Source organism: Chanodichthys erythropterus, chromosome 8 (genome assembly GCF_024489055.1).
Source record: "Chanodichthys erythropterus isolate Z2021 chromosome 8, ASM2448905v1, whole genome shotgun sequence".
Taxonomy (NCBI): domain Eukaryota; kingdom Metazoa; phylum Chordata; class Actinopteri; order Cypriniformes; family Xenocyprididae; genus Chanodichthys; species Chanodichthys erythropterus.
Window position 1 is genome coordinate 33,167,549 of NC_090228.1, and position 22,217 is coordinate 33,189,765.

The 22,217-nt window shown below is 38.7% G+C and overlaps 1 protein-coding gene across 1 annotated transcript; it reads right to left on the bottom strand.

The window, feature by feature from the left end:
• Window positions 1-3,406: 3,406 nt before the first annotated feature.
• LOC137024017 (tripartite motif-containing protein 29-like) lies at window positions 3,407-16,570 on the bottom strand. Its single transcript, XM_067391171.1, has 6 exons — window positions 15,954-16,570; window positions 11,492-11,587; window positions 11,172-11,405; window positions 10,118-10,283; window positions 6,974-7,021; window positions 3,407-6,737 (listed from the first exon to the last, which is right to left on the bottom strand). Exons 1-6 carry the CDS (start codon window positions 16,317-16,319, stop codon window positions 6,682-6,684), a joined length of 966 nt encoding a protein of 321 aa, XP_067247272.1. The 5' UTR covers window positions 16,320-16,570; the 3' UTR covers window positions 3,407-6,681.
• Window positions 16,571-22,217: the final 5,647 nt, after the last annotated feature.

Consider the following 22,217-nt stretch of genomic DNA (forward strand, 5'->3'; position numbering starts at 1 on the left):
TTGTGAGAGACGTGCGGCTGCGCTCTCCAGTAACTTTCCACACTCCACAGGCGCCGCATGCAATGTTTTTGTCCGGAGACAGGAGTAACAACTGCAGATTATGAGTTACCTGCGGTGAGTCCGACATAATGAATCCACTAACACGACACAGCGAATGCCGGTGATAAACACTCGTGTTCAAATATGAGTGTTTACGAGTTTTGGGAGGCGTTCCTTTGAAGTGAGCTGTGAAGGAGGGGGGGTTGTTCTTACGCATGCGCTCATTTCAAAAACTCACTAACAGTCTTTGGATTCTCAGGCGACGAAAAAATCCTCTCTATCACCTTTAAGGTGAATTAATACAATTTTTGTTTGATGTGAATATTGAATTACTTTAACATGGCCATTTACTCTTTTTGTTCAGTACAACACCATGTTTTAAGAAAGTGTTTGTAATTGTTTTCATGGTTACTTGTTTGATTAATGAACTGCATCTTTCTTTGGTTTGGTTTAGTATTTATTATAAACTATATAGTATAGTATATTTTCTGTTAGTCTTTGTTCCATCTTTGCTGAAGATGGAACAACGTTCTGCTCTTTGAGAGATGAGTGTCCAGAGTAGTTTTGCTTTTTTTGAGTTTGTTAATAAATATACTTCTGCAATTATACTGTGTGCAGAATTATTATGCAAGTTGATTTTCTGATCATATTTTTTTTCCAGGCATATTTGACCAATTCCAAACCAACTCAATCTTTACTATTAATTTTGTATTTAATCATTTATAAGTGATATATAATTGCTCATGAAGGCTGGAAGTGAAAGTCGTCTCATATTCAGGTGTGCAGAATTATTAGGCAGGTTTTCTTTAACAGGCAAAAAGAGCCAAAAAAAAGATTGAACTCAGACTGAAAAGTCAAATTATTGAATGCCCATGAGAAGAATGCAATACTAATAAAATACTAGAAATTGCAGAGTTAAAGCATGACCACTGGATAGCAAAACATTCATTGGTTTAGCAGGGTCGGACAAAAACAGGTGGAAAAGAAAAGACACATGTTAACTGCAAAAGATTTAAGAAGTAAGGAGAAGAATTCAGTGTGAAACCATCAGGAACCCTTTAGTCTCCAGTGACACCATTTTCCAGAACTGCAACCTACCTGGAGTCTCCAGAAGTGTGAGGTCTCAGGATCTCAGAGACTTAGGTTAGCTAAAGAATCCTAAAAAATGACCCCAACTTAATAAGAATCACAAGCTGAACTGTTGTAAAATACATGAAGTGTTGTAAAATACATGACATTTTTATTGGTTTTATAGACAGACAGATTGAGGGTGTCTCTTGAAGCACCAGCACCACATCCTTTTGTACCACTGTTTGAAGAATTGATCTTCCAGAATGTGGCAGTAAATTTGGAAGTTTTATTCTATATCTGCAAGACAGACCTTTCAAGATAGGAGATGAACTAAAAATGAACTCCCACACATTACTGGCAGATTCTGAAAGATGAATTCTTCAAACATTAAGTCTGTCTGTCTATAAAGCCTATACCAAAAAAAAAAACTTCATGTATTTTACAACACTTCATTGTGTGAATTTTTGATTGGATCGATGTCTACAATATTTAACAACAATACTTTTAAATGAAGTCACTTTTCTGTTCATTAAGATATGATGTACAATGAGGATTACCATGTTAATGTATAATACAAACTATTTTTTGTTAGTTCATACGGCTTGAGCTAATTTGTATAAACTGAGAACAAATACTTTTAACCATATAATTTTGAAAATGTATGAATAAATGTGTAACCATTTAATAAAATGTCTCCATTGATTGTATTATGTGATTATGTTATTTCCTTCATGTTCATGTTGTGAACTTTTGACAAAAAGTAGCCTACTTCAAGACACCAGCATATGGGCATTTAATGCCAAATATAGGCCTACGTGTATTTAATCATTGTAAATCCTTGAACAAGTGAAACATTCATTTAAGCCAATGAGACATTTGACAACAAGAATGACGGAGGTGAGTTGTGTTTGATATATTCTGTCAGGATGTGGTAAACAAATTTAGTGTTTTGAAGTATTGAATCTGTTCACATATTTCACAATTTATCATTAAAGCTTTTTTTGCATTTGTCAAAATATATAATTCATGTTAATATTAAATAATTATTAATTAATAAAACATATTAAAAAAAATTTTAACCCTCATGCATTGTTCGATTTCTGGTTATTGCCTGTATGGTCCGGGTCAAATTGACCCTATCTGGATTCAATACGATTCCCCAAAAATCACATTATGAAAAGAAAAACAAAAAACAGAACATACAATCAGGAATTAATAATTAACTTTTAATATCAATACTTTTCTTTACAAAGAATAAATATCTAAATCTAGATTTATAAAAATGTTTTTTAAGACTGCCCCTCCCCTAACCGTGGGACATTTACCATTATACATTTATAACAATAATATCTTAGTCTAAACTTAAAGTATTCTTAAACTATACATCATTTGAAATCTTTCAGACTCTAGTTCTCATATTTGTTGATTGATAAAGAAATGACAAAGCAAAAGATATTTAGCGATAGATTCTTCATTTGTGATGTGGTGCCAAACACATAACTGCGTTTTTTTTTTTTTTTTATAAACGAAGCATTAAGACATGTTAAACTGTGCCCCATAAACAATCAAGTCTAGAAAAAAGCCAGTGAACCACCGCTTTAAAAAGACACAAAACTTAAGTAGTTTAAATATAAGTAGTGCTCGGAAATATTCAAGATTTTTAACAATTTAAGTTAGAAAAGTCTATGCTAAAAAAGTGGGACTGACAACTGACATACAACACAGAAGTGTTTTGTTTTGGGTCTGTAGTTGCTTTTGAATGGCTCCCTATGTGAGTCAAATTGACCCATGAACATTAAGAACGTATAAAATTTCTGTATGCACATGTAGTCCTCTCACCAATAAATATGGCTCAAATATTAGAATTTTCATCTAGGGGAACCTCTAAATTAACAATAACCTGGTAAGAGGCACATTTCTAAATTTACTTAATTTACATAAAAAAAAACAGATCTTCAGATACCACTATTAGTGTCAGTTTAGTGTTTTATAATTAGACAGTAGAAGTAACTACAGACTAAAGTTTCAGTTACTGTGGTCCAGCATTCCCATATGTAAATAACCATGACCATACATTTTTTCTTTCTCCACAGCAAAAACACCAGAATGTGAACTGAACAATAAACATGAATTTATTAAACTGGAGCTCTTTTGATTTGCTCTTTTGATTATTGATTTGTTTTTTCTTTCTCTTCAAATGAAATTCAATCAATTAAATCACAATTCACACTAACACAAGTCCAGAAAATCACATTAAACCACAATAAACCCAAAGTAACGTATTGATTTGTGTACCTTCGGATAATTTGTTTTATTGTTTTTGTCTTCTAAACGGAAAAACGAAGAAAGCATTAATTTATCACATATTCGACCCTCCTCATGAGCATAAATAAACAAATCTCGAGTCGTTTTTTCATATTTTTATTTTAATCACATTTTGTTCTAATCCGCCAAATGGATAAACAATAAAACCAAAATGGATAAACAGCTTGAATATTCGATCTCTACATGGGCGGGAATAAAACGCCCCTTTCCGCTGATTGGTCAACCAAAGATCAAGCCACGCCATCAGTTCTTAGCTCGGCTCCGCGCAACAGAATAGTAGCCTCTATCTATCCGATACATTTGTACAGATTATTACAGAGTTTATTGCAACTACATTTAATCTCGTTCTCATCAAACAGCCAGACTAATAAATGGCTCGACACAACCCGTGCCAGGGCAGAGCCTAGACAGAGCTTTCTTCTGTATACACATAGCCTATTCGCGTGCCATGATATACTAATTTGTCGTATCAAATATTAATTTACGTGGCATCTGCTTTCACAACTACTCCTAACCTATGTATTTGGCACACCGCTGTTTTATTTAGCTGACCAACTCTAAAAATCTCTGCTGGAGCTGCATGAGTGCGGGGAGAATGTATCGGACATTTCATCTGGGTCTATATCTCATCAAACAACCAGATTAATGAATGGCTCGACCAAACCCTACAGACCATAGCTTTCTTCTGCCTACGCATACATTTGCGTGCAGTGGAATTAGTTAAACATATTAAATATTAATTAATTTACGTTGCATCTGCTGTCACAACTACCCCTAACTGGCACACCACCTGTTTTATTTAGCTGATCAACTCTTGAAATCTGTGTGCCAAAAATGCACGACAAACAGCGCAGAGGGAATATTACATTGTAGTGAAGTGCAGATCAGCAGTCCTGACTGTTGTTTTGAGCAATACACCGAGTTTATTTCATTAACACTATGTCCCTCAAAACAATGTTTTATTTTTTCTGCCAGCTAAATTTCTAAAGCAAAGTCACAGATCATTGTGCGACTAGCAACATAAAGGCGCACAGAGTAGCCTATAGTAGTTAATTTGTGAATGAATCCAAGTCTTTGGATCTCAAATCTGTTGAGTGATTCATCAGCCATACAGCCTTTTATTACTGAATGAATCAGCGTTTCGAGCGAATCGATTGAATAAAATGACTCGTTCATTAACACAGTGACTTGCTGCCACCTACTGGCAATATTTCATATTCATTTCATCTTGTTATTTCATATTTCTGTATTCAAAGCATTTTGTATAAAACATAAAATTAATGTCATTGCATTATTTGCTCTGCTGTGTGGATGTATTTACGGACCTCTCTGAACAGCATTAAATTGTGTAAATACATCTAAAGCAACTTCAGATACTGCTCTGCCACCTCTGCAGCACCTTTGGTTGAAACAAAATAGTGTCAAACTCTAATTGTATTGACTAAATTTAAGATTTTAAATTAAAGGTGCCCTAGAACTTTTTTTTAAAAAGATGTAATATAAGTCTAAGGTGTCCCCTGAATGTGTCTGTGAAGTTTCAGCTCAAAATACCCCATAGATTTTTTTTTTAATTAATATTTTTAACTGCCTATTTTGGGGCATCATTATAAATGAGCCGATTCAGGGCTACTGGCCCTTTAATTCTCGTGCTCCACGCCCACGGAGCTCGCGCTTGCTTTGAACAGTGCATAAACAAAGTTTACACAGCTAATATAACCCTCAAAATGGATCTTTACAAAGTGTTCATCATGCATGCGGCATGCATGCGTCGGATTATGCGAGTATTGTATACTGTTATATTGTTTACTTCTGATTTTGAATGAATTTGAGGCTGTGCTCCGTGGCTAACGGCTAATGCTACACTGTTGGAGAGATTTATAAAGAATGAAGTTGTGTTTATGAATTATACAGACTGCAAGTGTTTAAAAAATGAAAATAACGACAGTCTTGTCTCCGTGAATACAGTAAGAAACGATGGTAACTTTAACCACATTTAACAGTACATTAGCAACATGCTAACGAAACATTTAGAAAGACAATTTACAAATATCACTAAAAATATCATTATATCATGGATCATGTCAGTTATTATTGCTCCATCTGCTATTGTTCTTGCTTGCTTACCTAGTCTGATGATTCAGCTGTGCACAGATCCAGACGTTAATACTGGCTGCCCTTGTGTAATGCCTTTCATAAGGTTGGGAACATGAGCTGGCATATGCAAATATTGGGGCGTACATATTAATGATCTCGACTGTTACGTAACAGTCGGTGTTATGTTGAGATTCGCCTGTTCTTCGGAGGTCTTTTAAACAAATGAGATTTATATAAGGAGGAGGAAACAATGGAGTTTGAGACTCACTGTATGTCATTTCCATGTACTGAACTCTTGTTATTCAACTATGCCAAGATAAATTCAATTTTTCATTCGAGGGCACCTTTAAAGGATGGCATGCCTATGGCTATTATACGATATAGCTATTTTAAATATAGCTTATTTGACTAATTCATTTATGATGGTAATAGATGGCAATAAATATATATATTCATCTCTGGCTTTGTTGTTCAAAGTGTTATTTCATAGTCTACCCTTAAACATGAAAATAAATGGCAAGAACGCATTAAAATCCGGCACACAGATTGAGAGTTGGTCAGCTGAATAAGAAGGCTAATTCTTATAAATTCAAATAGCAAATGGCTGCAATATAACAAAGAGTGAAAAATTTAAGGGGGTCTGAATACTTTCCGTACCCACTGTATTTCACCAGCTGTAGTATTAATGTAATGATTTATCATGAGCTCAAAGCATTATGGGTAGAGTCTCTCTGCAGTCTGAATCATCAACGCAGTTTCACTGATGATCCAGAAGTACCAACCCTAAACCCAGGATAGAGCGGTTGAGTGAATGTGGTCCGGACTGTGTGGATGAGGATCATTGTGTCTCCAGAGACGCTGTAGAAGGACAGAGTTCCTGCACTGTGATCCACATACACTCCTATTCTACTGCGTCTGATGGGCTTTACAGGGAGTTTAGTCACTATGGTATTGTGTATGAATAAGTAACTGGAGGAAGAGCACCTCAAACTCCAGGACTGATCGTTAGATCCAAACACACAATTCCTGCTGATGCTCTTATATGACACTGATATATACACACGTCCACTCCACTCAATCTCCCAGTAACAGCGTCGATCACGCACACTCTCTCTACACAACACCTGATACACATCAAATCTGTCTGGATGATCAAGACATAACTGGACTATGCCATGTGTTTGGATCCAGAGTGAACTGATGGGAATCTGATGGAGATAAAACACATCAGAATCAGGAATTATGAATCTGATCTTTTAATGTATCTGAACTCGTCATGTTCAATATATCATCAGTGTCTCAGTACAGTTTACCAGATATCCTGTACAAATCATCATTTACATGATCAACTATAAAACTCTTCTATCATGTTTTCTTTCTCCTTCTACAGGAAGAACATGAACACACTCAGTGAGTTTTTCTGCTTGTTTTCTTAGTGACTTACATTGTAGGAAGTCGTTCCTGGTCCTGGGAACAATGTTGTTGGAAGAAACTGTGGAAATCAACAGACATGAAGAGTTTGATTATTGTAAGAAAGAGCAGAAATGACAGAATAATCTTGTATGCGCTGATATGTGATATTCATGGCTAATGTTTCTCTGGGTATATTAAAGTTTTGTGAATCTAGTCCAGATATTATTTATCAATATTGTATAGTTTGATACTCTGGTTTGATTAAGCAGTTATATTCAGTATAATATGTGACATGTTTGCACAGTTGCATGTCACTATTTAGCTACTGGGATAAATATATATGAATATTTATTTCATAATGCTGTTATTCATGTTTGTTATTTGTTTTCATTTTGAACCAAACACACCTCTACAAGTATATAATGACACTAACGTGAAACCAGACTTCATTCTGAATCGTTCCCTATCCCCTATAGTGCACTATGTGCCATTCACCATGTAGAAAATAGTAAAGTGTATTCACAATTTTGTTCACGACTACCAGTTGCCAGGGTGCTGGCACATTTGGCTGCTGCTCCTCTTTCGTTTGTTTTTGTTTATTTTGAGTTTTCAATGAGGGTTTTGGAGCATGAGAAGACTCCCCTATTTTATTGCCATGAGGAAATACACATCATGCTTTGGATTACTGTTATCATGTACAGATATGTTGTCCTTCTTGTGCCTCTAATTTGAGAGAACTCTTATTTTGGGTGACTTTAACATCCACATGGACATAAAAGATTCTACAACAACAAAAGAATTTACATCTTTATTGGAGTGCTTCGATTTGAACCAGCTGGTGGACTGTCCTACTCATAATAAAGGCCACACTCTTGATTTAGTGATCCTAAATGGTTCATTTGTGTCTCAGTTGTCCACCTCTGACTTAGGGCTGTCTGATCATCTTGCTGTCTATTTTAATATGGAGCTGCCTGGCAGGAACACTATCTCTTCTCGCATTATAAATTATCACAAATGGAGATCTATTGACCCCTCTGATTTTGCTGAATTCATTGATTCTTCCTTAAGTTGTTTTTCTATATTTGATGTGTGATGTGACAAGGTCTTCATGTTTAATTCTGTTTTCTCATCTGGCCTGGATTCATTTGCCCCTTTGAAATCTGTTTCCTTTGGAAGTTCCTCTCCTTTAGTTTAATGGTAATCTGTGTGTAATGAAGACATCATGTCATACAATGGAGCGTCGGTGACGTATGTCTGGCTTAACGGTCCATCAAAAGGCCTGGAAAGACCACTTACTTGAATATAAGACTAAAATTGCAGCAGCAAGGTCTGCTTATTTTGCACAGATAATTGATAATCAGAATAACCCTAGACAATTGTTTCATTCAATCAACAAACTACTCAAATGTAAGAGTTCTTTGACTGGTTCTGCCTCAACTCACCTTTGTAATAAGTTTCTTGTTTTCTTTAGCTCTAAGATTGATCACACTCGTAAATGTATTATTTCTTCTTTTTCTTTGTCTGTTTCTCCTTTATCTGTTTCAGAATTTTCTGGTATCCATCTCTTAAACTTCTCCACAATAGACTTGAATTCTTTTTGCAATGAGGTTGTAAAAAATGAAAGAAATGAAAGAATATTTTCTCAGAACAAGAGTTCTGCAATTTTAGTTTAAAGAGGAATTATCATGTGCCTATAGCACTCCTCACTGTCAATAAAACATTAAAACTTCCCAGCATGCCACCAGAAAAGAGTTCAAAATCAGTGCATAATTTTTCACACAAAATACACTATATTGCCAAAAGTTTTGGGACGCCTGCCTTTATGTGCACATGAACTTTATTGACATCCCATTCTTAATCTGTAGTGCTTAATATGGAGTTGGTCCAGCCTTAACAAGCTTTAACAAGCCTCAACACTTCTGGGAAGGCTTTCCACAAGGTTTAGGAGTGTGTTTATGGGAATGTTTGACCATTCTTCTAGAAGCGCATTTGCGAGGTCAGACACTGATGTTGGCGAGAAGGCCTGGCTCACAGTCTCCGCTCTAATTCATCCCAAAGGTGTTCTAGCGGGTTGAGGTCAGGACTCTGTGCAGGCCAGTCAAGTTCCTCAACACCAAACTCGCTCATCCATGTCTTTATGGACCTTGCTTTGTGCACTGGTGCGCAGTCATGTTGGAACAAGAAGGGGCCATCCCCAAACTGTTCCCACAAAGTTGGGAGCCTGAAATTGTCCAAAATGTCTTGGTATGCTGAAGCATTAAGAGTTCCTTTCACTGGAACTAAGGGTTCAAGCCCAATCCTTGAAAAACAACCCCACACCATAATCCCCCTCCACCAAACTTTACACTTGGCACAATGCAGTCAGGCAAGTACCAATCTCCTGGCAACTGCCAAACCCAGACTTATCCATCACATTGCCAGACAAAGAAGTGTGATTGGTCACTCCAGAGAACACGTCTTCACTGCTCTACAGTCCAGTGGCGGCGTGCTTTACACCACTGCATCCGATGCTTTGCATTGCACTTGGTGATGTAAGGCTTGGATGCAGCTGCTCGGCCATGGAAACCCATTCCATGAAGCTCTACGCACTGTTCTTGAGCTAATCTGAAGGCCACACAAAGTTTGGAGGTCTGTAGCTACTGCGCACTGTGCGCCTCAGCATACGCTGACCCCGCTCTTTGATTTTACGTGGTACTTCATGGCCGAGTTGCTGTTGTTCCTAATTGCTTCCACTTTGTTATGATACCACTAACAGTTGACCATGGAATATTTAGTAGAATATTTTAATATTTAGTTTATTTATTGCACAGGTGACAACCTATCTCGGTACCACGCTTGAATTCACTGATCCCCTGAGGGCAACCCATTCTTTCACAAATGTTTGTAGAAGCAGTCTGCATGCCTAGGTGCTTGATTTCATATACCTGTGGCCATGGAAGTGATTGGAATACCTGAATTCAATGATTTGGAGGGGGTGTCCCAATACTTTTGGCAATATAGTGTATATCTAAATTTATCTAATTTTTGCTTAACTTCTGGATAATGACTATGTAATTTGAGTGCTTAACTCCATTAATAAAAGTGAAATATCTAAATGTGCAGCCTATATCAAAATGAAAGCACTCCAGTATAAGATTGCGTACGCCATGTTTATAAATCTGGCCCCATGACTTACCTCGGTCAGAGAACTTCTTGAGCTCCTCTTTGCAAAAATCCTCCAGTTTGTCTCTCAGCTGACGGACAGATTCTCTCACGACATCAAAAGAAGAGAGAGAACTTACGAAGGGATCATCATTATTTACATCTGTAGATTCAGGAGGAGCTGAGAGAGACTGGAAACTCTACAGAAAACAGAAATCAAAGATCATCACCTCCACACTTCAGCCAATAACCTGCACTACTGTCAGATTTGAGCAGCTGTTGTTGATCTTTAGTAACTCTCCTCAATCCAGCACTTTCACAGCATCAGCTTCATTCTTCTCATATTCATTATATCATGTTAGAGCTATAAGTTCTAGGGTTTGACACTTCCAATATATGTGAACTTTCTAGGAAAACATTTGATGATCAAAAATCTGACAATAACATGAACGTAACAGATGAAGTGCATCAATGGCGTCACATGACAGGGTTGAGTAGATTTGATCAGGAAAAGCAGTTAAAAGGCAAGGAGTAGATTAACCATTATCTATAACTTTTGAGCAGTTAGTGGCTCTGAAATTCACAAGGACTCTTAAGACACAATTCCAACGTCAGGTTTTAAATACATTCATTAATGGATTATCAGCAAATAGTTATGAAAATGATTATAAAATGATTATCTGATTTTGGTAAACATTAAAATTTAGTTTTATAAGTTAAAGATTGTAAAAAAAAGTAAAGAGATGATGGGTATCTAGCTGGGTGAAACTGGTACCATCAAGTTCATGGATTTCACATAGTTGTGAAACAAGATTGAATATTAGTGAAGTTTTGAGCTGTTGCTGTCTGGAAGCTCAATATATCGTTCAGAAAAATGTTTCCTAAGAGATTTCCAGAGCTGAACTGCATTTGTAAGTGCGTCTCTTTCAAAAGAAGATGATCAGATGAGAGTCTGACTGATGATTATATAATAACCGAACACACAGATCAACACTTCAGTCAACGGCTTATTCTGCTCTCATGTAATGTTTCTCTGTGAGTCTCTTGCTCAAGTCCACTATGATCCTGTTCTTCTAGATCTCTGTTACCTGCAGGAAATGCATGTGATCCTGTGTGTGTGAAAGCTGCTCCAGCTCAGCATCTCTCCTCCTCAGATCTTTGATCTCCTGCTCCAGTCGCTTCAGTCGTCCTTCAGCTCGACTCACTGCAGTCTTTTCCTGATCTCTGATCCGCTGTGTGGCCTCAGAGCGGCTTCTCTCAATGGAGCGGATGAGCTCAGTGAAGATCCTCTCACTGTCCTCCACTGCTGTCTGTGCAGAGCTCTGTTAGGACACACATCACAATCACAAAGTGGCTTCAGTGAGTCCTGACTTAGACTTCTCAAACTTCTCTTCTTCTCCAGACTCACCTTATGAGACTCCACAGCCTCTCTCAGCTGCTGAAGATCTTTCTCTCTCTGCTGGATCCTCTGCTGGAACAACCTCTGCGTCTCCTTCAGCTGGTGCTAAAGGACAAACCAATGACAGGAGAAACATCACATAAATCATCAAGTAAACATATGAATCCAGTATCAGTGAAGTGGTGAGATTGAGGGGTTAATGATCTTGCACGGTAAGATTATAGGTTCAGTCATAAGTAGGTGTGCAACAATACATATATTCGTATTGAACCGTTCGGTACGAGGCTTTCGGTTCGGTACGCATTATAAACTGAACGATTCGTTGGACTAATCCTATTACATTTGGAAAATAAAATAGCTTAAAGTGTGAAATATAATGTTCTCAGTGCCAATAAGGCAGCCCAAATGTTGTAACAGGCAATGTGAATTGTCTAATTGTCTGTGAATTGTCTCTGCTGAATCGTGCTGGTAGAATCCGTGAAGTGATGTTACCACTCAGGATTTTTCTGTTGCCTGGCTACCAGTTTCTCTGTAGCTGGCAAAGCGCTCTATTTGCAGAGTGATGTAAACAAATTAATAATAAAATTAAAAGAATAATCTGATCATCCTCCATAACGCAGTCATTATTTACATCTCATATCATCAATAAACCATTGCATTACCAAGACAGCAACTGATGCTTTTGTATTACATTCCAAAGAGCCGCCATGGGTGTATTCTTAGCAACATATACACTATATTGCCAAAAGTTTTGGGACACCTGCCTTTAAGTGCACATGAACTTTAATAACATCCCATTTCTAATCTGTAGTATTTAATGTTGGCCCACCCTTTGCAGCTATAACAGCTTCAACTCTTCTGGGAAGGCTTTCCACAAGGTTTAGGAGTGTGTTTATGGGAATTTTTGACCATTCTTCTATAAATGCATTTGTGAGGTCAGGCAGTAATTCATCCCAAAGGTGTCCTATGGGGTTGAGGTCAGGACTCTGTGCAGGCCAGTCAAGTTCCTCCACACCAAACTCGCTCATCCATGTCTTTATGGACCTGGCTTTGTGCACTGGTGCACAGTCATGTTGGAACAGGAAGGGGCCATCCCCAAAGTGTTCCCACAAAGTTGGAAGCATGAAATTGTAAATTATCTCAAGGCAGTTGGGACCACAGTCACCAAGAAAACCATTGGAAACACACTAAGCCGCAATTGTTACATGTGCCCTGGGTCCGTGTTCTATTTTCTTCATATGAACTCCATTTCCCACAATCCCCCACCTAGGAACCAATCATGCACTCACATCAGTTTCCCATCAGTGACTCTTTATAAGCTGCACTCAAACACACACACATTGCTGTGTATTGTTTAGCCCTTTGTTGATAATGATTTCATTTGATTGGTAACAGTCATAATGTACAGGCTACTATGCTAGTATTAATTTTTATTTTTTCAGGTCTTAAAAAGCCTTAAATTTAACTTTAAAAAATGTGCAGCAACCCTGAAAGATAAAAACTAAATAAACAAAGTAAAAATTATTTTACTTTTACGTCAGTAAAGCCGGTTCCCTGATTACCGCTAAATCGCCATCACCTGCTTTCAAATGGAGCGGCATTTAATAGACAGAGCCGTAGTTCACTGACAAGCCACGCAATATCGCGTACAATATCGACGGCGATTCATATCGATATCGAACGTGATATTGCGTGGCTTGTCAGTGAACTACGGCTCTGTCTATTAAATGCCGCTCCATTTGAAAGCAGGTGATGGCGATTTAGCGGTAATCAGGGAACCGGCTTTACTGACGAAATGCGCGTGACAATTGCATGCGATATATCGCCCAGCCCTAGAGTTCACTCCTGAGCTTCAACCTATGAGTCCAATCCAGAGTCCACCTCAGTACGTGAGTCCACTCCAGAATTTGCTGCGGTCCCAGAACCCAGCCTCGTGGGCTATGGACTTCCTGTCTGCCTGCATACGACCACAGAGGTCATCCATGAGTTCCTTGTCTTCCCTGAAACGATCACGGAGGTCGTCCCTGAGTTTCCTGTCTGCCTTGACATGACTATGGAGGTCTCTGAGTTTCCTGTCTGCCTCGACATGACCGCAGAGGTCGTACCAGAACTGTCCATTTGTCCCGACGCAACCGCAGAGGTTGTTCCTGAACTGTCTGCTCCCAGCTACATGACCAGAGAGAACATTCCAATCAGAGCCCTGGAGGGCTTTTCTGAGCTCCCTGCCTGTACTGTCATGGCCCTAGTGGCCAATGTTAACCTCTCTGTGCTTCATGGTTCAGTTTCTCCTGTTCAGCCATGTTGGTTCCCAGTGATACCTGAGCTGCAGTGGTGGTTGTCTGCTCTGCCGTGGGGGTCTTCAAGCCCGTCTGAACTCCTTTGTGGTCGTCTGCTCTGCCGTGGGGGTCTTCAAGCCCATCTGAACTGCTTTGGTGGTCGTCTGCTCTGCCGTGGGGGTATTCAAGTCTGTCTACCTGGCCGTCTGTCCAGCCTTCTTCGCCCTGGTCATCTGCCCTTCTTCAGTTTCCAGGCCGTCTTCCTCTCCACAGACCTGGCCCTCCATCCCACACCCTGTTCCGCCTCCGCTCCACCTCCCTCCAGGACTGTTTAGGAGTGTCTGGAAGCCACTCCTTTGAGGGGGGACTCTGTTACATGTGCCCTGGATCCGTGCTCTATTCTGATTATATGGACTCCATTTCCCACAATTCCCCACCTAGGAACTAATCAGACACTCACACCTGTTTCCCATAAGTGACACTTTATAAGCTGCACTCAAACACACACACACATTGCTGTGTATTGTTTAGCCCTTTGTTTGCATTCTGTCTGTTCCTTGTCCTGCCTAGCCTTGCCTGTGTTTTTGACCCTGGACTGATTCCTTGTTTATGATCGTTTGCTGCCTGCCTTGACCTTTGCCTGTGTATCAGACTATTCTTTTGCCTTGCCTTCCTGTTTCTGTTTGCTGGTGTTTGACCTATTGCCTGTATGACTACGCTCTCCTGTAAATAAAGCCTGCACGTGGATCTCGAACTCTGTTGTCCCGTTCCCATACGTTACACGCCTACTGTTTATTTTATATTCTATAGTACAGTATAGTATGTATATTGTGTAAACATTTAGCTTGATTATCTAATGTCGAACATAATAATTGGACTAAACATTTTTCATGTAACAGTTTGTTTATACAATCTTTTTATTTTATAGTTTTGCACATTTTACTCAGTAAATCATCTGGGGCCGTATTCACAAAACATTTTATCTTATCACCAAGAGTTCTCCTAAATAGCAGTAAGTTCTTAGCTAAGAGTTTTCTCTTAAAACCTATTGACAAAGCTGCTGAGACCAACTTTTATTAAGGCGTAGACTGAAGTCTTAAGCTAAGAGTAAGGTCGGGGTTGACCTCGTTGCTATGGAGTATACACACAGTGATTGGCTGATGGGGGAGGAGTCAGCAATTTAATCATAGAAATATTGTAGAATGAGGTGTCATGTTTCCATATTCAAATAAAGGTTTTAAAATACAAATGTTGCCCTATTCAAATAAATATTTTTTAATAAAAATGTTGCCATAGTCAAAATAAAATGTTGCCATATTGTTGCCATAAAGGTTTTAAAATGTAGGCTAAAAGTGTCAATAATTACATACAAAGTGTATGCCAAATGCATAAATGTAAATGTAATTAGTATATACAGTTAATTGTCCCAAGAGAATGCAGGATTCAAGCGACAAATTATGTTTTATAAACAAAGTTTCGGAGAAACACATTAAAACGGTCTATCTAATCAGCACAGGAAGAGGAATATATACACAGACGAGAGCTGACTCATCATAGTTACTTCGACAGTTTTCTGCATCCCTCCACCAACCCGCTCCTCACTCTCAGCTGGGGATACGGTGAGAACTTAGGGTTTGGGCCAAATTCCAAGCTCTGAGCCCTCGATCGATTTTTTACTCTATTCAATCATTTGTAAGTGTGAACTCATGAAAACCATTGCCACAGGTAATCAGACAATATTTATTTATTTGTTAAAGATTTATTTTTGGCGTCCTATCGTAAATTAAAATCTGTAAATCAAAATGTATTGCATTTATGAAGAAAAAGTTGAGCACCAAAGGCTCTATTGCTATTGCCTCAATGGTGTTCAGTGTCTTTGAGTGGATTAGGACTGTTTGTGATTTGGTCTTAGTGAGTTAGGAGTCCTCTTGACTACTCCTAACGTTTCACAGATTTAGGAGCTAGTTTTAGTGCTAAAATGCTTTGTGAAATACTCTTAGAGCAAAAATTTAGGACTCCTAAAATTAGGACTGACACGCCCATTATTTTATAAGAGTTTCTCCTAAATCGGCAAGTTAGAAGCTACTTTTAGCCTTAAGATGTTTTGTGAATACGGCCCCTGAACGACAATTTCCTGGTGTCAAGACTTGTTAGTGTTTAGCTTGCTGGGTACGAAGCCAGTACAAAGTTCATACCTGTTTCTCTGTCCTCTGTACTGCAGCTGATACAGTGTTGTGGTTTTTATGTTCATCCATCATACACATCACACATATAACCTTCTGATCAGTGCGGCAGAAAACCTCAAGGATCTTGTCATGTGTTTGGCAGATCATCTCCTGCAGTCGTCCAGTGGCTTCAGTCAGATTGTGTCTCTTTTCTTTAAACAAACTCTCATGTTGTTCAAGGTGATTTTGGCAGTAAGAGTTCAGACACACCAGACAGGACTTGACAGCTTTGTGTTTTCTTCCAGTACAGACGTCACACTGCACATCTCCAGCTCCAGTGTAACAGTCAGCAGGAAGATTAATCTTCTTCAGTTTCTCCACCACTTCAGCCAGCATGGTGTTTTTAGCTAAAGCAGGTCTTGGACTGAAGGTCTGTCTGCACTGAGGGCAGCTGTAGACTCTCTTCTGATCCCAGCAGCCTGTAATACAGATCTTACAGTAATTGTGTCCACAGGGAATGGTCACTGGTTCCTTCAGGAGATCCTGACACACTGGACACAGGAACTAATCCTGATCCATTGAAACTCTGGCTTCTGCCATTTTACTGCATGAATACAGAGACACAAACACACAACAGCTCAACTACACTTCAGTTTCTCGGAAGTCAGGTGATTCTTGTTTCCTGGTTCTGTGTTTAAGTGACGTGTAAAAGTTTAAAGTCTGCAAGTCTAAAGGTCACAGAAAAAATCATCCACTACCCAGCCAGCAATGACATGTGGGGCCCAGATGAGGGCTTCTTGGGCGGCAAATGTGGGCCCCATTATGGGCTTGCACCCGGGATCCACATTGGGGCAAGCTGTGGAAGCCCAGGCGTACTAAAAGTGGGACCTGTAAGGGTACTGTATGGGTCTTAATTGGGCAATTCATGTCAGACCCATTTGGGCCCCACCTGCCCAAAGGGGTCCAAAGTGGGCTTTGCAACATGGCTACACAGATGGGCTTTAAATGGGATCTGTAAGAGTCTTATGTGGGTCCTAACTGGGCAATTCATGCCAAACCCATTTGGGCCCCACCTGCCCAAAGAGGTTTAAAGTGGGTTTGCAACCGGGATCCACATGGGGGCCAGCCGTGGATGCCCAGATGGGTTTTAAGTGGGATCTGTAAGGGTCTTATGTGGGTCTTAACTGGGCAATTCATGTCAGACCCATTTGGGGCCCACCAGTCTGAAGGGGTTTAAAGTGGGCTTGCACCCAGGATCCACATGGGGGCCAGCCGTGGATGCCCAGGTGGGTTTTAAGTGGGATCTGTAAGGATCTTATGTGGGTCTTAACCGGGCAATTCATGACAGACCCATTTGGGCCCCACCTGCCCAAAGGGGTTTAAAGTGGGTTTGCACCCGGGATCCACATGGGGGCCAGCCATGGATGCCCAGGTGGGTTTTAAGTGGGATCTGTAAGGGTCTTATGTGGGTCTTAACTGGGCAATTTGTGTCAGACCCATTTGGGCCCCACCTGCCTAAAGGGGTTTAAAGTGGGCTTGCACCAGGATTCAACCGTGAATGCCCATATGGGCTTAAAGAGGGCTCTGTAAGGATCTTATGTTGGTCCTAACTGGGCAATTCATGCAAGGTAAGCCCAACCATTCATTTAAGGAAACAATCTAAGAAAAATTAAAAACGAAGAATGAATGTAAGTACAAGATAAATACAAGACACTTGATGCTTTTGTTACGGTACACAGGAGGCAGACACAGATGTAACAGGTATTGGTAGTTTTATTGACCACAGTAGAGCAAGAGATAACAGACAGGTGAGTGAACTGGATGCAGATGATATAGAACTGGTAGTATGAGGAATAGTTACTGTCCTTTCCATTGCAGGTAGAGATACGCTGGAGCTTGGAGTAACTTGGAGCTGGCTGGAACACACCCACACAGCAGACGAGGCACACAGAGGGAAGGAGACACGCTGGAGACAGGTGAGTATACGAAGAGGAGTCCTTGAGGTAAGCATAACAGGAAGTATATGCGAACGAGACCGGACATAGAGTGCTGTGTGCGTGTGTGCTTTATAGTGCTGTTGATGAGTGGGGTGATGAGGTGCAGGTGGCGGTGATCAGTACTCTGGAGATAGCGTGCATTGTGATTGGGTGATGTTGGAACCTGACGTGTCTGTGACAGCTTTGAACTGCAAGAAATATATTAAATTGAACAACAAAAATTATCTTTAAAAAACAATGTCACAACATACGGTAAACTAAAAAATATATTTAAAAAAAATCTCTGAAAAAAAATACAATACAAAATACACTCATTATATAATACATTGAACAACAAACATAATCTTTAACAATTTAAATTAAAGCCTTATCCCAGGAACATCACGGTTGATGCTCATGATGCCAAACCACTCAGATGTTCCTGGGAGTCATAAGGCTGATATTAATTCAGCTCCATCAAATTGGCTGTGCTTGTTTTACTTTCATATACTTAAAATGTAGGTAATTATATTATTATTATACAATTATCATTTATTTAGCTCCTTTGTCAGAATATTTTACGAGTTTTAATAATTCTTATATTTTTATAATAAGATATCTGCAGCTATATTTGCTCTTTGGGTTATGCAAGCAAACAAAATTCAACCTTAGTCAATATTTATCCTTCATTTTGTATTAGCTGCTAGTGCAGTTGTAACTGCAACACTACAACTAACGATAGAAGCCAGCAAGATGCACAGGGAGACCGGGGAAACCGACATTATGATGTTTACAAGCCCAAAACATTTGAGACTGTTTGCTTACACATTTAGTTTGATTTGATTTGTTCCAATTTATTCTTAGAGCAAAAGGTGGGGACAGTGCAATATGTTGAAGTATGTGTTATGCAATATGTGCAATATGTTTTTATGTTTAAATCATGAGGAAGGGTTCGGGACGGAACCAAACTCTGAATCTGATATTGACTCAGATGAATTTGAAGTGAAATAATGATGAATATATTTTATATCATATCACCGTTATTGAATAAAAGTATGTGTTATATTGATATTTAATTATTGTCCAGTCCTATAGCTAATCCAAACCCACTGTTTTTCCTTTTGGTTAGATTCTACATCAGATTAAACAGCACAAACCAAAAATACAGACTACTGTACAATCTGCAGTGTTATTTTTATGGCAACATAATGTTTCAACTTACCTTAATTTTATGGAAATTCGGCGTTGGTCGGAAGAAATATGCATTTCACCTCCAAGTCACAGCCAGCTTGCTTTCCGATTCCGAATGGACTGTTAACGTTTTGAGCGCGAAACACGGCCTTTGCATACAGGCCCCAGAGATGTCCGAACTGCCTGACCAAATAACAATTTAATACAGTAAAATTCGTAAATTAAAGGATATGTGAGAGAATTAACAAACGACTTAACTGCTTCGCTGGCTTCATTATGAATGAGCCTAATTAGGTGTTGTAGGGTCTGCACAGTCTCAAGGATGAGCAGGTCCCACCATAAACTGTGTTTAAGTCTCAATTCGCGGAAACTTTGGTTTGTAAATCTTACATTGATTCCAGACCGGCAGACACTAATGGATCACGAGACTCTTTTTTTATGACTATTTCGATAAGTCCCAAACCTCTCCTCTGTGACTTCAAAGGAGATGCGAACGCCACGGATCGGGTTTCGAGGAGACAGGCCCGAATTCCAAACGGTCATAAAAAGGAAAATACACGCACGTACCCACAGACACACACACACATACAAAAGCCCTACATAAAGACTGTATACACAAATATTATACCTGCAAATATGAATGTATCTGCCATTATGGTGCTTGTTGCATGTATGTGTTACTAATGTAGAATCGTAGAATTGACTGTAGTAGGTTAGTTTTCATGTTAAACGATAGTATTAGAGTAGAAAGTGTATCTTCTTTATATGATGAGAGACACCTGTCGAGTTTGATCTCTCCGTAAAGCTGTGAGTCCGAGCTATTCACCCATGTACGTTACATTTCTGTCAAATGCATCGTTCAATGTTTAATAGTACTATGAAGAAAATGCACCGATTTGACATACCATAAATTAACCCGTTGGACAGGACAAAGAGATGTGGAAAACCGCCAAATTGCAACGCGATCATTGGAGGACGTTATCAGGAAGGCGTTCTGGTCTGTTGTCTTTAAAATACCACAACACACGTCTTTTCTTGCACAAGTTTTTCCTGCACAAGTTCCTGCCGTAGAGACAGACTCTCTTCTTTATCTTCCGGTCATCTTACTTCCAGTTAAGCCTTCGTCTGAAACTTTGCTGAAGATCACCTCCTGAAGGACCAACCACCACACTGAGCGCTCCGAATCTCTAAGCACCACAACGAACCTACATGCAAGTATTTGTTAAGATTTTAAATACTGGGTTTCCTTGCTGGCTCTTCAAGGTTGACTGTTGGAATTGGCCATTCTTTGATCATCTCTCTTTCTGACTTTTACTTTCACTTTGTATGTATCTATGTCTACTTGTGTACATTTATCCGTATAACCTTTGTATTACCCGTTCCGTATATTAAACACGTCATATCCATGCTTTTGTTCACTTGCTCATTTAACAACAACCAAGTCACTTTAACGTTCTGATCCTAATATCATTGCTTTACGTTTGGATGCTATCACAGAAATTTATCCTCGTGGCCTGAGTATAACATTTCTGTCGTAATAGTCTTTGGATACTTACCGGTTTGCTGGATGGACCGATAGCTTTCCACATAATTATTAAACTAGAACTGATCATATATGTGAGTGATTATTCGTTGTGATTAATTCACCATATAAGGTTAATTCCCCCTTGGGTTGGAATGCGCATATAATTATTCATAAAACGTTATGAATTATTATATTCATATTCCACCCATAAATTGATTGATAACTGTACAAGTCGTCACAGTGTTGTTGTGCATAACAGGCAGTGGTGGAGAGTACTGAAAATCTGTAGTCAAGTACAATTAAGTGCATTGCTAAAATATTACTCAATTATGAGTAAAAGTACCGGTGTTAGAGAAATACTCAAGTAAAAGTACAGTTTGTAAAAAAACAAAACAAAAAAAACCCTAAAAAAATAAAATTAAAAATATTCAGAGTATTAGTTACTTTTAACCACTGATGTCACCGTCACTTCTCCAGACTAGGGCTGGAAATTGTGTGTTTTCCTTTACCAGAAGTTAACATGCCAACAATCTATTAATCATTAATAATTGATAAGATGCAAAACATCATTTTTTTCTCATTTAAGTTTTTATTTCCTTATTAAGCAAATATCCATGAATACATTTTTAACTGGTTAAATTCTTCATTCAGAATCAATGAAAGATCAATCATTAACGTCCTTTTTTTGTTTTGTTTTGTTTTGTTTTCCGTCCTCATGACCCGGTTTTCATCGGCTTGTTTGGTATCAAATCACCTTACTGGCTACAAAAATGCAGATAAAAGGTTTGGATATGAATTAAAATTGTACTCAGTACTCAACTATGATTTTAAAAGTAACTTAGTAGATTACATGGATTAATGAATATTACAAGTAAAAGTACAGGCTTGAAAATCTACTCATAAAAGTACAAGTACCCCAAAAAACTACTTAATTACAGTAATCTGAGTATTTGTAATTAATGACTTCCACCTCTGATACCAGAAACCACTCCCCAAGCGGGTCTTGAATCTGGGTATCCTGCGTGGTAGATGGATGTGCAAACTGACCAAAAGCCAATAGGGTAGCAAAATGGGTCCTATGAGGCATCAGGGAGGGATTTACCCAACATTCTACAGGCAACTATATGTTATAAGCAACTTATGTTAAGTTAGCAAAATATTCATACAATATAAATATTGTAAATATTCAAATGCCAGCAGTAGCAATGCTGTCTCCTTTACAGACATCCCAACCTGCAAAAAGTCATTTCAGGGAGGTACCCCCCCCCCAAAAAAAGAACATGACTTTACTTGTATACTGAAATACAGCTGAATATAACAGAACAATGAAGTAACTATTTACATACACGCCAAATGTAGGCTACATGTAGGCCTAGGCCTATTTCCTATGCCTTTGTTTTAACATGTTGTGATCCCTAAAAGATATAAAAGCATAAAATATTATTTCTATATGCTAAAGGCCTATGAAATTATTTGTTAATTATGTTTAAATATGTAGATTACTTTTACTATTTATATAAGCTGCTTATACTTTTTATGTAAACTGCTTTTATTTATTTTCCATTGCAACTTTAAACAGGGGTACACTATACTTATACTTTT